Source organism: Sapajus apella, unplaced genomic scaffold (assembly GCF_009761245.1).
Source record: "Sapajus apella isolate SASKATOON/1434 unplaced genomic scaffold, GSC_monkey_1.0 scaffold14, whole genome shotgun sequence".
NCBI classification, from domain to species: domain Eukaryota; kingdom Metazoa; phylum Chordata; class Mammalia; order Primates; family Cebidae; genus Sapajus; species Sapajus apella.
The window spans coordinates 29,964,941-29,981,678 of NW_022436954.1; the positions used below are offsets into that span (position 1 = coordinate 29,964,941).

At 34.7% G+C, this 16,738-nt stretch overlaps 1 protein-coding gene across 1 annotated transcript in view; it reads left to right on the forward strand.

The window, feature by feature from the left end:
* The window catches only part of CCDC73 (coiled-coil domain containing 73), an 86,820-nt gene that overhangs the window by 39,098 nt on the left and 30,984 nt on the right, over positions 1 to 16,738 (forward strand). Inside the window, exons 7-8 of the mRNA XM_032283652.1 lie at positions 9,628 to 9,738; positions 13,318 to 13,449. Of these exons, the coding sequence (XP_032139543.1) occupies positions 9,628 to 9,738; positions 13,318 to 13,449 (243 nt within the window). The remainder of the gene's footprint in view (positions 1 to 9,627; positions 9,739 to 13,317; positions 13,450 to 16,738) is intronic.

The following is a 16,738-nucleotide window of genomic DNA, read 5'->3' on the forward strand; positions in this document are numbered from 1 at the left end:
TGAGTAGCACTTCTTCCCCTGTGTTTTTCTTACCAGGCCCAACAAATTACGTAGAGTCTGTCATTGAATGGAACCGAATTGAGCTTGAGCAACGCAACATTTATTAATATCTCCTCACCATTGATGTTCTATGGCTTGTCATGTAACAAAAGTTCTGCCTTCCTTATTTCTCTTATGTGTCCCAAATACTATAGGAGAGGGAGTGAGAGGTGGTATCCTAGCGTCAGACCTCTCCCTTCTTTTAATCCCTTCACCTATTCCAATAAACGACTAGTGAAAAAAAAGTCTCTGAAAGTCCAGCTATTAGCAAGTCCCTACCTCCCATCTCCCCTGCCCACTCCAGTTAGATAACTGGAACTATTTCTCCAATATGTTGAAACTTCTCCCAAGCAACATACGATATAATATAACTAGGTTGTTTATGAATAGCTGTTAACAAGAGCATCTTCTAATCCAAATAAATGAGTTGAGAGTTTTAGGGCAAACAAAAGATTAAAGATTATCTAATCCAACCGTTTCATTTAATGAAAAGAGAGACCCAGGAAATATAGGCAGTGTAGTTCAAAGCCTCATAATTAGCAGCAAAATTAGGATTAAATATATTGTGATTTGAATCCAGCACTATTTCTATAACATACTGTTATTTTTCCTAGATCTGTGAGAGCTTATCTAGCAATTTTGTTAGATCAGTTATACTAAGATCTTAATTCTTAACTTGTCCCTTCGTGAGCTCTGAGTCCAATACTTGCATACTGCTGAATTTTACAGAGCCTATATATAGTTATGTGTTTGTCTGAGTTAATGGTAACTCTAAATATAACTTCAGGATCTTTTGACTATGACTGCCAATCATTAAATAATCAAATGCCTCTTTTCCCCTCAAATGCCTTTCTCTTTGACTGCTGCAAGTATTACCTGAGCCTTGATAGTACATAGAGAAACTAGATTTTATGCACTTAAATTTTAAAGTATTGTCAAAAACAGGATAGAATTGTCAGGTTTTTATTTTGATAATAAAGATAATTAAGAATGCAAACAAAACAATCTATTATTACTATCATTGTATGAAAGAGAACATTTTAACAGCAAACATATATTAAAGACATAATCTCAGGATAAAGGATAGTCCTTTATAAGAAAAGGCATTTAATGACCTTATATTGACATTTTTTTTTTGCTGTGGACTAGTGAATATTTTGTCATGGATCAGTACTTGTCTGCAGACTGGTGTCTGAGAACCACTGAAATACAGCATAACAAAATATTAATGTTGAACTGTTGCTGAGGATTATGCTGAGATATCTCAAGTGTTTTCTTGAGCATTCTCATTCTACCTATACTAAAAGGGATCATTACTCTTGATAATGGCCAACTGTTTTTCAGTGCTCTGCAATCATACTGTCATCTGTCTTACTTGTCTAGTAGTAAAATTTAGAGCATAGAAAGCTAAATTCTCATAATAGGAAATATTTTATAGTGTGATTTAATTATAGTTTAGTCCAGTTGTAAGCATAGATATGTTCCTATAGTCATAGTATTAACAAGAATAATTTACTTAGTTTTTTCTGAAGTTATATTAATATAGTATTACTAGAATAATTTACTTAGTTTTTGGAAGATTAAAGTATTAGCAAATGGTCTCATTTTGAACTTTCACAATATCTTTTTTTTTTTTTCCAGAGATGGTTTTCAAAAGAGAGAGGCATTTGGATTATCTAAGTTATTGGAGTCATGGTCAAAAGACCCTAGCATTATGTTTATAGTCACCATTAACTCAGAGAAACACATAATTATATATTTATGAATACCATAGGCTCTGTAGAATTCAACAGTACTTAAGTACTGGACTTAGAGCTCATGAAGGGACAAGTTAAAGAGTTGTGGTCTTAATAACAAATTGCTAGATCAACTGTCTTTGTTATCCAGATGAAAAGATACCCCAGATAATTTCCTAATAGAATATACTATACTTAATCTTAGCCAAAAAGCCAAGAAGGAATCCCTGATAGAATATATATATATATATAAACTCCATGGCCTGGTGTGGTGGCTCACACCTGTAATTCCAGCACTTTGGGAGGCCAAGGCGGGCAGATCACCTGAGCTCAGGAGTTTGAGACCAGCTGACCAACATGGTGAAACCCTATCTGTACTAAAAATACAAAATTAGCCTGGCATGATGGCGCATGCTTGTAATCCCAGCTACTCGGGAGGCTGAGGCAGGAGAATTGCTTGAACCTGGGAGGCAGAGGTTGCAGTGAGCCAAGATCACATCATTGCACTCCAGCTTGGGCAACAAGAGTGAAACTCTGTCTAAAAAAAGAAAAAAGAATATAAACTCCATAAGGACAGCAACATTTCCATTGACGTAGCGTAGAAACCTAAAATGGTCCCTGGCACATCATAGTAGCTCATTAAATATTCTTAATGAAAAAATGAACAGTGAATAAACTTACAGTCTTTCCAAGTTCAGATATTACCTGGTCAGGACTTCTAGTTAAACATGTTTAGCCCCACATTACATGTTTTTGAAACTGCAATAAAATGACACTAAAATATCCATAAGGACAAGGAAATGGGGAGGAAACAATAGAAGTACTAAAAAGTACTAAAAAGTACCAACCAGATGGACATTTGGCAATTTACTTAGCACAAGAGAAGTAGAAACTAAGTCAAAGATGCAGAAATGGTCAGGAATTGCAAGTATCATGTGCCTCTAGAAGTACAGTATGCAACTGAAGCCAAAAACTAGATCTGTGTAAGAAGCCATTGCAACTCCGGTTTCTCCTTCCTACCCTACACAAGTAGACACTGCTCCTCTCCTACTTTGCAGAAGATTGGAGGTTTCTTTTGGAGAATCTGAGGGACAGCTGAGGTTTGGGGAGAAAAGGGATCTAGTGGTTTGCTGAAGCCAGCTTTTGCCAGTGGGAGCTGGTTGTTAGATATTAAGGAATTTTGTGAACTGGTTGTTAAACCAATGGTAGTTTGAAATTGACTATGATGTAAATATTTAACATGAATGAAAATGGCAAATGCTTCAAATCAGGCCTTTTTTTTTTTTGAGAGCTATTTTATCAGTTTACTACTAAAAGTATGATATTGACAACGGGTTGGAAAGTCTGAATTCTGAAGAGTGAGACCTTCCAGTCCAGTATCCTCATTTAGAGGGCAGCTAGCCTAATTCTCAGCCAAAAAAAAAATGGAAGATTCCTTTTAGGGGAAACTAAACTGCCCAAGAGAAAAGACTATAGCTGCTACAGTTAAGCTTTCCCAGTGAAATAGCTCAGTCAGATCAAGCCACAGTGAAACCTACCATTTGACAAACTTTCAACCGGCATTTTAATGCCTCATTCTTTTTTTTTTCTTTTTTTTTTATTGCATTTTAGGTTTTGGGGTACATGTGAAGAACATGCAAGATTGTTGCATAGGTACACATGTGGCAGTGTGATTTGCTGCCTTCCTCCCCTTCACCTATATCTGGCATTTCTCCCCATGCTATCTCTCCCCAACTCCCCACCCCCCACTGTCCCTCCCCTATTTCCCCCCAACAGACCCCAGTGTGTAGTGCTCCCCTCCCTGTGTCCATGTGTTCTCATTGTTCAACACCTGCCTATGAGTGAGAACATGCGGTGTTTGATTTTCTGCTCTTGTGTCAGTTTGCTGAGAATGATGGTTTCCAGGTTCATCTATGTCCCTACAAAGGACACGAACTCATTGCTTTTGATGGCTGCATAATATTCCATGGTGTATATGTGCCACATTTTCCCTGTCCAGTCTATCATCGATGGGCATTTGGGTTGGTTCCAGGTCTTTGCTATTGTAAACAGTGCTGCAATGAACATTCGTGTGCACGTGTCCTTATAGTAGAACGATTTATAATCCTTTGGCTATATACCCAGTAATGGGATTGCTGGGTCAAATGGAATTTCTATTTCTAGGTCCTTAATACCTCATTCTTAAATATGAATAGGTAGTTAAGGATTACTGGACCTTTGAAGAAAGTCTCTGGTATGGTTTGGATATTTATCCACCCAAATCTAATGTTGAGATGTAATCCCCAATGTTGGAGGTGGGGCCTGGTGGGAGGTGTGTGGGTTATGGGGTGGATTCCTCATGGCTTGGTGCTGTCCTCAAGACAGTGAATGAGGATAGTGAATGATCTCATTTTCATGAGATCTGGTTGTTGAAAAGTGTGTGGTACCTGCCTGCCCAGCCCTTGCTCCTGCTTTCACGATGTGATGTGCAAGGTCCTACTTCACCTTCCGCCATGAGTAAAAGCTTCCTTAGGCCTTCAGAAGCAGATGTTAGTGCTATGCATCCTGTACAGCCTGTAGAAACATGGGGGCAATTAAACTTCTTTTCTTATAAATTACCCAGTCTCAGGGATTTCTTTAGCAATGCAAGAACAACCTAATACAGCCTCCAATATGAAAAACAGACAAATAGGATAATGAAAAAACCTTGTAGAAGCTAAGAAAGTATATTTGGTTAAAGGGAATATGTTAATCTACAAAACGAGTTTATAAAAAAACTCTTATAGAATCAAAGAAAGCCCTTAAGATAAATATATTAACAGACATAAAAAGTGCAATGGAAAGGTTGGAAGATAATACTGTCTTCCAAAAAGTAGAACCAAAAGATAAAAGGATGGAAAACAGGAGAGAAAGGAAATTAGGGGGGTCAGTTCAAGATGTCTGGTGAGTGTCAGAGAAGAGAGAAAATAGAAGGAGAGGAAATGACCAAATAATTAATACAAAAAAGTTATCCAGGCATGACAGATATGTTTGTCTTTCCCAATACCAATGCATATCATTATGAAATTTTGTACTACACATAAAGATTCTAAAACTGTACAAGAAAGTAGGTCATACACAGTGATTAAGAATGAGAATGATAACATAAGGTTTCAGACTTCTCATTGGCAACACTGTAACGTAGAAGACAACAGAACCATGCCTTCAGATGTTGGGAAAAATTTTATTTCAAAAAAATTTGCCAAGTATTGGTAGAGTAAAGACATCTTCAGACGTACAGCGTCCCAAAAAATTTACCATCCTATGCCTCCCTTATCAAGAAGTAATAGAATGTTTGCTCTACAAGACAAGGGAGTAAACCAAGAACGGAAACTATGGGACCTGGGAAACAGTGACAGAAGTGAAAAAGGGTATCCTCAGAGATAACCTAATTTGTATGCCTGACAGAGATAAGTAGGTCAAAATTGTAATGGAAGGATGGATGTCTCCACAAAACTGAAACTGAGAGAATACCTGAAGTAGGCAATTTCCTTTAGATGGAGTTATTGGGTACAGACAAGAAAGGATTGACATTGCTAGTACACTGTTTTAAAAGCATGATGTTCTTGTCATTTATTATTATTAGGATAGAGAATGTGGGTTATTCTCCCATATCTTCTCTAAGATTCTATTTGTCTTCTAAAATACAGTATGTTATCAATAAAAAATATTTGTTAGATTTAGTAATAAGCATCTATTATACACACTATAAATATTTAGAAACTACTCTGTTATTATAGTTATGCACCACATAACAATGTTTTGGTCAATGATAGACCACATATAAGATGGTGGCCCCATAAGATTATAATGGTGGTAAAAATTCCTATCGTCTGCTAGCATCATAGCCATCATATTGTCATAGCACAATGTGTTATTCACATGTTTGTTGGTAATACTGGTATAAACAAACCTACTGCACTATCAGCTATAAAAAGGTGTAGCACAGGCCGGGCATGGTGGCTCACGCCTGTAATCCTAGCACTTTGGGAGGCTGAGGCGGGTGGATCACGAGGTCAGGAGTTCAAGTCCAGCCTGACTGACATGATGAAACCCCATCTCTACTAAAAATACAAAAATTAGCTGGGCGTGGTGGTAGGCGCCTGTAATCCCAGCTACTCAGGAGGCTGAGCCAGGAGAATTGCTTAAACTCAGGAGGCAGAGGTTGCAATGAGCTGAGATCACACCACTGCATTCCATCCTGGGTGACAGAGTGACACTTGGTCTGGGAAAAAAAAAAAAAAAAAGTGTAGCACATACAATTATATATAGCACATAGCACATAATACTTGATAATAATGACTGTTACTGGTTTATGTATTTATTATACTATACTTCTTATCATTATTTTAGTTTACTCCTTCTGTTTATTAAAAAAGTTGGCAGAACATGATGGCTCACGCCCGGTAATCCCAACACTTTGGGAGGCCGAAGCGGGGGATCACGAGGTCAGGAGTTTGAGACCAGCCTGACCAACATGGTGAAACCCCATCTCTACTAAAAATACAAAAATTAGCCAGGTATGGTGGTGCATTCATGTAATCCTAGCTACTCAGGAGGCTGAGGCAGGAGAATCACTTAAACCTGGGAGGCGGAGGTTACAGTGAGCCAAGATTGCACTCCAGCCTGGGCCACAGAGCAAGACTCCATCTCAAAAACAAAAACAAAAATGTTAACTGTGAAACGGCCTCAGGCAGGTTCTTCAGGAAGTATTCCAGAAAAGGTAGTATTATCATAGGAGATGACAGTTCTATGGGTATGATTGCCCCTGAAGACTTTCCAGAGGGAAAACATGTAGAGGAGGAAGATAGTAAGTAATACTGATAATCCTGACCCTGTGTAGGCCTAGGCTAATGTGTGTTTGTGTGTTAGTTTTTTTTAGATAATATTTATAGTGGCTTTATTAATAATCATTAAAAACTAGAAACAGCACAAATGTCCAACCCAGAGATGAATGTATAAACAAATTATGGTGCATCAATACAACAGACTATGCAGCAGTAAAAGGGAACCAGCTACTGAGCACACAACAAAATGGATTAATCTCAAATGCATTTTGCTAAGTAAAGAAGTCAAACTCAAAAGGCTACATACAGTGTTGTTCCGTGATTCCTTTTATAGGACATTCTCCAAAAGCCACAGTTAGAGAGACCGAGAACAGATTATTGATGGTCAGTGAAGACTAAGGGTACTGCAAAGTGGCCCAAGGGAACTTTTGGGAGTAACAAAACTGCTCTCTGTATCTCCTGGGAGTTACATGACCATATGTATTTGTCAAAGTGAACGATTGAGGAGGGAAATGGGAGTTTCTATTTAATGGATACAGAATTTCTATTTGAGATGATGAAAAAGTTCTGAAAATGGATAGTGGTGATAGTTGCACAACATTTTGAATATACTCAGTGCCACTGAAACGTACATCTAAAAATGGTTAAATGGTAAATTTTATGTTACATATATGTATTTTTAACTTTTATTTTAGGTTCAGGGTTACATGCGCAGGTTTGTTATATAGGTAAATTGAGTGTTACAGGGTTTGGTGTACAGATTATTTCGTCACCCAGATAATAAGTATAGTACCTGACTGGTAGTTTTTCAGTCTCACTCCACCCTCAAGTAGGTCCTGGTGTCCATTGTTCCCTTCTTTATGTTTATATGTGCTTAATATTTAGCTCCCACTTATAAGTTGGAACATGTGGTATTTGATTTTCTGTTCCTGTGTTAGTTTTCTTAGGATAATGGCCTCCAGCTCCATCCATGTTGCTGCAAGGGACATGATCTAATCCTTTTTTATGGCTGTGTCATATTCCATGGTGTATATGTGCCACATTTTCTTTTTCCAGTCTACATGGCTGAGCATTTAGGTTCATTCCATGTCTTTGCTATTGTGAATAGTGCTGTGATGATGTACCTTAGTTTTTGACCAAAAAGTTTAAAAAGGAAGAATTTAAAAATAGAAAGCTTATAGAATAAGGATATAAAGAAAGAAAACATTTTTGTACAGCTGTACAATCTGTGTAATTTAAGTGTTATTACAAGAGTCCAAAAGTTAAAAAAATGAATTTATAAAGTCAACTAAGTTTGATTTATTGTTGAAGAAAGAAAAAATTAAAAGGAAAATTTAGTGTAGCCTAAGTATACAGCATTTGTAAAGTCTATGTTAGTGAATAATAATGTCCTAGGCCTTCACATTCACTGACCACTCCCTCACTGACTCACCCAGAGCAACGTTCATGGTAAGTGCCTTATATAGTTACATGTATACCATTTTTAATCTTTTATACCTCATTTTTACTGTACCTTTTCTATGTTTAGATATCTTTAGTTATAAAAATACTATTGTGCTACAATTGCCTATACTAGTCAGTGCAGAAAGATGCTGTACAGGTTTACAGCATAGGAACAATAGGCTATATCATATAGCCTACATGTATAGTAGGCTATACCATCTAGGTTTGTGTAAGTATACTCTGTGATGTTCATACAGTGACAAAATCACCTAATGATGGAATTCTCAGAACATATCCCTGTCCTTAAGCAACGCATGACTGTATATACCTATAAATTAAGGAACTGTTACTTTTATAAAAATATTTATGTTATCCTGAAATAGAGGCAATCAAAATAGGTATTCATTGGGTGCTCTTAAAATGCATAGCTTCTTATAAGCAAGAGGAGACTCTCCATGTTAAAACTGTAAAATGCTTATTAGATATGTTGCCATGATTTTACATAATTTATCTTTGCATATTGATATCTTAGATGTAATTGAGAACTCTCTAAATAGATGGAGTACTGTGAATAATATGGAATTCAAACGAGATGGATTTATATATGTAATATGGAAAGTAAGAAAGACTTTTTTTTTTTTTAAAAAAAAGGCAGATGACAGAACAGTGTGTATGATATGGTCTCATCTGTATTTAAATATATATATATATATATATTTTTTACATACTTTTATGCTTATATAGACAATTTCTGGAAAGATATACAAGAAACTGCCAAGGTGGTTACTTGTGGGGAGGAAAACTGAGAGGATAACTTTACCTTTTTCTTTTAATATCCTTTTGTGTGGCTTGACATTTTTAACCTGAATGTACATAGCTTTATAAACAAAGATTACAGATGTATTAGGCATGTAGATAGGCGTTCTATCACTATCTTTTTGTAAAAATTTACTTGGGTTATCAGCAGACATTGGAGAAACCTAATAATATTGATGACACTGATTTAATAGCTTTAAAAACCTAGTCTTAGAAAACACGTGGTAGTATTTTTACTCTATAAGTTTAGTTTGTGGGAGGAAGAGTGTGGTGGTGATTCTGTTAGTTCAATGAAGTAATTAAGTTAATATGGTAAATATTTAAGTTATGCTTAAAAAGTGTTAATTTGAAATTAAAATTAAAATTGTATTTAAGAGTTTTTCTAGCCAGTTAATTTCTAAAATAAACAGATAATAGAAAAAATGTTCTGTGGTAGTTAAATTTCTTTAGTTGAGTTAGGTTGGATTGTGCTACATTTCATACTTTTCAGTGCTGTACTTTATATTACTTTTTCAGAACATTAAAACTTATGCAGTGAAACTGAATAATGGCAATGTTTTTATACCCTTTTATAGCCATTTCTTTATCATAACCTCCCCCTATTCTCTGTTAGCTAAACTATAAGCACCTTTCCATTAATTTATGAAAATTATAGTTGAGATAGCACATTATCACTGATCTGTATGGCACTTTCAGCATGTTAGAAGCAAAGGTCCAAGCAACATAAAACACATCAAAATTCATTAATGTGGTATTGATTATTTTTTGGATAATTAATTTTATTGCAGACCCTTGAAAGAGATAATGAGCTGCAAAGGGAGAAGGTAAAAGAAAATGAAGAAAAGTTTCTTAATCTTCAAAATGAGCATGAAAAAGCACTGGGAACTTGGAAAAGACATGTAAGTTTATTCAATAGTAAAATATTTTAAATAGTTTTAGACATGTAAAATAACTGTAAATGCTAAGAAAATACTGCACAAATATTAGAGGACTAAAATCAGACACATTTTTTTTGGTCTCATATTTCCAAAAAGGTGAATGCTTTTTAAAAGCTAAATTTAATGAAATTCCCTGTAATGCTTTTATGCATGGAAGACCACACAAATACACGTTTGTGTATATATGCATATGTGTTTGTGTGTATGTGTGTGTGTATGTATGTATTTGAGCTCCTGTATATGACAAAGAAAAATTAATTTACTTTTTAATAAAACCATTGCATAGTATTTTAGTAAATGAATAAAATAATTATATTATTATTAACTGATCTGTTTTGCTTTCTTCAGCAGTTTTGTTGAGATATATTAGAGCCATGTTTAGAACATGTATGCAGTAGTTGAGTTCTATAGTATTAGCATTTTATCATATTAACAACATAAGAGTTGATATATTTTAAACATGGCTATTTCCTTAAATCACATTTGTTTATTTTATAATAAATTTTAATTCAGCAAAGCAGATAAAATAATAGTGTAAAATGATATAAATTGAAGTTGTGAAATATAAAGATTTATGTTAGACATTGGTGGACCCCAAAATTGATTATTCTATGTTAATATCAATTTGCATTGCATTTTAAATTCTTTTAAAATAAATGACAGAGTAAAAAGTCACTATGAGTTTATGAAGCTTTATTTTGGGAATGTATTATTATGTTTTAGACTATTATGTTAATTATATAATATAGTAATGGATATCTAAATACCAGCTTGATAATACTTTCTGTAGCTTATTTTGTTTGATTTAAATTATTATATAAGTAACTCTTGATTTGATTCATTTGGAACTAGCATGTTTTCTTAATTTATATTTTGGAGATATCAAGTCTTCACTGATATTTTGATAAGGTTTACTTAAATCTAAGAAAAATAGTTTGTATTTAATTGTAGAATACTAAAAAATTCTTAATTTCTATACTAGTATAATTTATCATTAAGCAGCAAGCATAGTAATGTTCATTTTAGCATCAGTTAATCTACATTTTATCCCTGTACCTTCTTTTCATCCCCAGTGTTTAAAACCCTATGGAAATATTGCTGTCAGGATAAGGAAAACTGTTTAAGTGAAAAGGAAACATAAACTTAAATATGCCAAACATGCAAAAAAACCCCAAAAAGATCAGTTTAGCTAAGAAAATTAAACATTCGTTTTCTCTGAGACTACAACTATGCCCCTCTCTCAAGAAAAAAACAAAAGCTATTATGAAAAATAAGCAGTTTCATTGGTGAGGTCTCAGTCTATAAATGTGGATAAAGTTGGTTTTATCTTAGAATTTTTAAGTTCTGCAATAATTTTGCTTCCATTATGCTTTGATAATAAACAGAATATAGATAAGAAAAAGCTGCCTTCATTCTATAAGAGTTTTCTTCAGTAGGATATCACATTTACTTTTTAATTATATTTCTATATGTAAGTTTTTCATCATTCTTGAGTGAAGGACAATAGTAGTGTGGCTACTGAGATTGGATCAAGATGGGTTAAAAAAACAAAGATACTGATAAAAATAAATTGGAATCATATAAACTGCTGTTTCATATTTGATCATTCAAAAAATAAACAGTGAAAGAAAATACTATGCTAATAAAACTTCTTGCATATTATTAGATAATATATTTAAAATTCATTGAAATATTAAAATAATAAGATTTATTAGCATAAAGGTGAAATTTGAAGTTATAGGTGAAATAAGATCATTTTAAAAATAGGCTGGGCACAGTGGCTCATGCCTGTAATCCCAGCACTTTGGGAGGCCAAGGCGGGCAGATCACGAGGTCAGGAGATCGAGACCATCCTGGCCAACATGGTGAAACCCTGTCTCTATTAAGATACAAAAAATTAGCCAGGTGTGGTGGTGCATGCCTGTAGTCCCAGCTACTCTGGAGGCTGAGGCAGGAAAATCCTTGAACCTAAGTGGCGGAGGTTGCAGTGAGCCAAGATCACACCACTGCACTCCAGCCTGGGCGATGGAGCGAGACTCTCTCATAAAAAAAAAAAAAAAAAAAAAAAAAAAAAGGCTGGCCACAGTGGCTCACACCTGTTATCTCAGCACTTTGGGAGGTCAAGGCAGGCAGATCACCTGAGGTCTGGAGTTCAAGACCAGCCTGATCAACATGGAGAAACCTCATCTCTACTAAAAATAAAAAATTAGCTGGGTGTGGTGGTGCATGCCTATAATCCCAGCTACTCGGGAGGCTGAGGCAGGGAATCGCTTGAAACCAGGAGGTGGAGATTGCAGTGAGCCAAGATCGTGCTATTGCACTTAAGCCTGGGCAACAAGAGTAAAACTTCATCTCAAAAAAAAAAAAAAAAAAAACGTGAGAGAGAGAAAGGAACTGGGTCAAGGAAGAAAAATATTAGGAATGAGAGTAGAATCTATTTGTAGGCTGACAAGAAGATGCTGAGAGACTGAGAATAGGCAGAAGAAAAGAGAAAATTCCTAGAATTAGGACTAAGGGAGATAGGAGAGGAAGGGATAAAGAACACCTGGAGAGTTAAGCCTTGGAAAAGAAACACCTTGCAGAGATAGATTTAAAGATGGTTAAAATAGGTGAAATGAACAAAGTAACATGAGTTTTCATCTGCTGGCCTCTATATAGGGCTTTATAGAGAATATTAATTAGAAAAATATTAGGAATAGTAATTACAGTATTTACAATAAGGAATGTTACAAGTAGTTGTGGGATTTGTGGTAGGAGTTTTAAAGTTGTTCAAGAGAAACTTTTATAAAAAGCTTTTAAACTTTTATAAAACCCCAAATATGCCTTTCCATGACAAAAGGATATTTTTCTCCTCAGTGGAACATACCTTGTCTCATATTTGAGACTTCTGTGAGAGTACTCCTGTCCCCCAAAATAGAGATTATTAAATTTTATAGGCAGTGAAAGTCTAATTTATAGATGTAAATATCAGGCTGACATGTCAGTTTCGATGGTACCACTTAGTGCTTAGTACTCATGTAGTAGAATTCAAATCTGTATATGCAGTTTGCAACAAGAAAATTAAACTTTGAGAAAACAATGAAAGTATAGTGTTTGTATAATATCAAATTCATAAATTCTTATTTATGAATTTGTTTTTTGTTTTTTATGAATTTAAATAAATTTTTTTTTTATGAGACAAGAGGTGGTTTAATATTGTCATTAAGGACACAGCCTTTAGATTTAGCTTTGGAATTAAATCCTCACTGCCACTTTATCTCGGCTTGATCTTGGGACAAGTTACTTAGTTTCTCTGAGCCTCACATTTCCTACCTGTAAATTGGACATAATAATACCTTATAGGGTTTTGATAAGTATGCAATTATGCTTATTAACCAATCAGCCCAATTCAGTAAAGGGTAGCTCTTAGTATTAGTAATTACTTTGTGATTGTTTTTATTCTTTGACTATTTCCTGAAACTTTTGTTAATGAAGTGTTTTCAGATAAAACGTATTTATATACTTGATATACTTGTTTATTCTGGTTACATTTTATAATAGGTTGAAGAACTTAATGGAGAAATTACTAAGATTAAAAATGATTTATCATCCCTTAAAGAAACTCATACTAAGTTACAAGAAAATTGTAACAAATGCAATCAGAAAACCTTTGAGGAAGACAAGAAGTTTGAGGTAAAATTTAAGTATGTTGTGGGGTACATCAAAGAAATTAAGACTGTCACTGTAATTTTTTTCCCTATTTTATACTTTAAATTTCTCAACTTAAAAAAAATGAGTATATGCATGTGGTCTCTAATACATTTTTAGTTAATTTCTGTATACAGTATGACATAAGGATTGAAGGTCATTTTCATATGTGAATTTTGAATTGTTCCAGCACAAATATTTGTCAAAAATACTATTTTCTCTCCCATTGTACTTTAGTACTTTCTTTGAAAATCACTTGATCAAATATATATGAGTCTTTTTCTGAACTCTTTATTATGATCCATTGATTATATGTCTTATAGCCAATACAACACTGTCTTTATTAATGTAGCTTGTTAAGAAGCTACAAAATATAGCTTAATTCCTTCAATATTGTTCTTTTTTCAAAAAACCTTTTTGCTATTCTAAGTCCTGTATTTTCTTATCACTTTTAGAATCAGTGTCTCGATTTCTATTTTAAAAGTCTGTGGGATTTTGATTGACATTCAGTCTTCCAATTGATGAACATGGTATAGCTTCCATTTCTTTGGATATTTTTAAATCTCTCTCAGAAATGTTTTGTAGAGTTTATCATACAGGTCTTGGAAATTTTATATTAAATTTATCCCTGAATATTTTATGTCTTGCGATCCTAATGTAAACAGTATTTAAAATTTTTATTTTTGTAATTGTTCATTGCTTACATATAGAAGTATATTTTTTTGAGACAAGGCCTTACTGTGTTGTCCAGGCTGTACATGAACTTCTGGGCTCAAGTGATCCTCCCACTTCAGCTTCCTGGGTAGCTGGGATTACAGGGATGGACCACCATGTCCAGTGTATAAGTACAATTGGTTTTTGTATATTGACCTCACTTTAAAATTAATTTATTGTTATAGTAGTTGTTTTCATTGAACTTTGGGGGTTTCTATAATAGATGATCGTGTTGTTTGCAAGTTTAAGACAGTTTTACTTCTTTCTTTCTAAAACTCTGTATGCTTTTTTCATCCCCTCAATTTATGCACTAGCTAGGACCCTCTAATCTATGTTGAATAACGATTGTGAGAGTGGGCATGCTTGCCTTGCTTCTCATCTTAAATGGAGACTATTTAGTCTTTCACTATTTCTTATATGTTTTCATTTATACTCTTTATCAGTTTCAGAAAGTTTCCTTTTACACCTGGTTTGCTGAGCTTTTATCACAAATGAGTTTTTATCATGAATGGTCATTAAATTTTGTCAGATGCTTTTTCTGTATCTATTAAGATGATCGGTTTTTACTTTATTCTTTTCATATTAATTATATTAATTGATTTCCAGATGTTGAAATAACCTTGCATTCCTGGGGTAAACTTGAGTTGGTCATAATATATTTTCCTTTTTATATGTGGCTAGATTTAAATTGCTAGTGCTTTGTTAAGGATTTTGCATTGATGAGGAATGTGGATCTGTAAGTTTTGTTTATTTTTTCTTTACAATCTTTGAACTGGTTTTTGTGTCGAGTAATACTGGTAAAATAAACTAATATGGAATATATTCCTTTCAATGTATAGGTTTGGTATAATTTCTTTATTGAATGTTAGGTCGAATTCACCAGTGGAGCTATGTGGACTTTCTTGGTTCGAATATTTTAAATAACAAATTCGGTATTATTTACAGGGCTATTCAGATTCTCACTTATTATATTGGTGTGCAGGAAAGAGTTAATATAGCAGCCCTGTGAATGCTGTACTTAGAAAGACCTGCTAGTAAGGTTGGCCCCTGGCTGATGCCTAAAAACTTGAATTTTGGGAGGGTTCTCACCATTTCCTGATAAGAGTGGCTCACTGTATTTAAACTGCTGGTATTCTGAACAACTGGTTTCTTTCTGGGATGCTAGAACTTTGGCACATGCTAGGTAGCGGGTACCTGTATGAACAGCACCCCCCCCACCAAAAATTTGGGCATTGAGTCTCTAATGAGCTTCCCTGGTAGACAACAATTCACATATGTTGTCACAATTCAGTGCTGTAGGAGTTAAGCTTGTCCTATGCGACTCTACTAGAAGATGAAGTCTGGTTCCTCCGGATTGCAACTCATGTGCCTTTTCCTTTACCTATTTTTCTTTGTATTCTTTTCTGTATAATAAATCTTAGCCATGTGTATGGTTATATATTGATTCCTATGTGTCCTCCTAATGAATCTGATTTTGGTTGTTGTGGAACCACCAAAACAGTCTGGGTAATTTTTATCTTTCAAAGAGCTTGTCGTTTTCATAAGATGTGAAATTTAATGGCTAGGGTTGCTCATAATATTATCTTATTATTATATTCCTCTAGGATCATAGTGATGTCCCTCTTGTCATTCTTAATATTAGTAACCTGTGTCTTCTCTCTCTTGCTGTCTTTTTTTCTTGATCATTTTAGTTGGTATTGGTAACTTGTATCTTCTCTCTCTCTCTCACACTCTTTTTTTCTTGATCATTTTAGTTAGAGGTTTTCAGTTTTATTGATCTTTTCAAAGAACCAGGTTTTGGGGTGAGTGTGGTGGTTCACACCTGTAATCTCACGACTTTGGGAGGCTGAGGTGGGTAAATCACCTGAGGTCAAGAATTTGAGATCAGCCTATCCAACATGATGAAACCCCATCTCTACTAAAAATACAAAAATTAGCCAGGCATGGTGGTATGTACCTGTAGCCCCAGCTACTCAGGAGGCTGGGTGGGGAGAATTGATTGAACCTGGGAGGTGGAGGTTACAGTGAACCGAGATGGTGCCACTGCACTCCAGCCTGGGCGACAGAGCGAGATTCCATCTCAGATACCATCTCTACTTAAAATATAAAATTAGCTGAACATGGTGGCATATACTTGTAATCCCAGCTACCCAGGAGGCTGAGGCAGGAGAATCACTTGGACCCAGGAGGTGGAGGTTGCAGTGAGCCGAGATCATGCCATTGCACTCCAGCCTGGGCAACAAGAGCAAAACTCTGTCTCAAAAAAAAAAGAAACAAAGTAAAGAAAAACAAAACAACAACAACAGCAAACCAGATTCGGGTTTCATTCATTTATCTTCCATGTTTATTTATTTGTTATTTTATTGATTTTTGCTATTAACTTTCTTATTCTCTTTACTCTGCTTACTTTGGATTTAATTTGGTTTTCTTTAATTTGCCTTTTTTCTTTTCTAAGTTAACCACTTAAAGCTATAACATTTTCTCTGAGCACTGCTTTAGTTGCATCCCACAAATTACGATACGTAGTTTTTTCATTTTCGTTCAGTTCAAACACAACTCT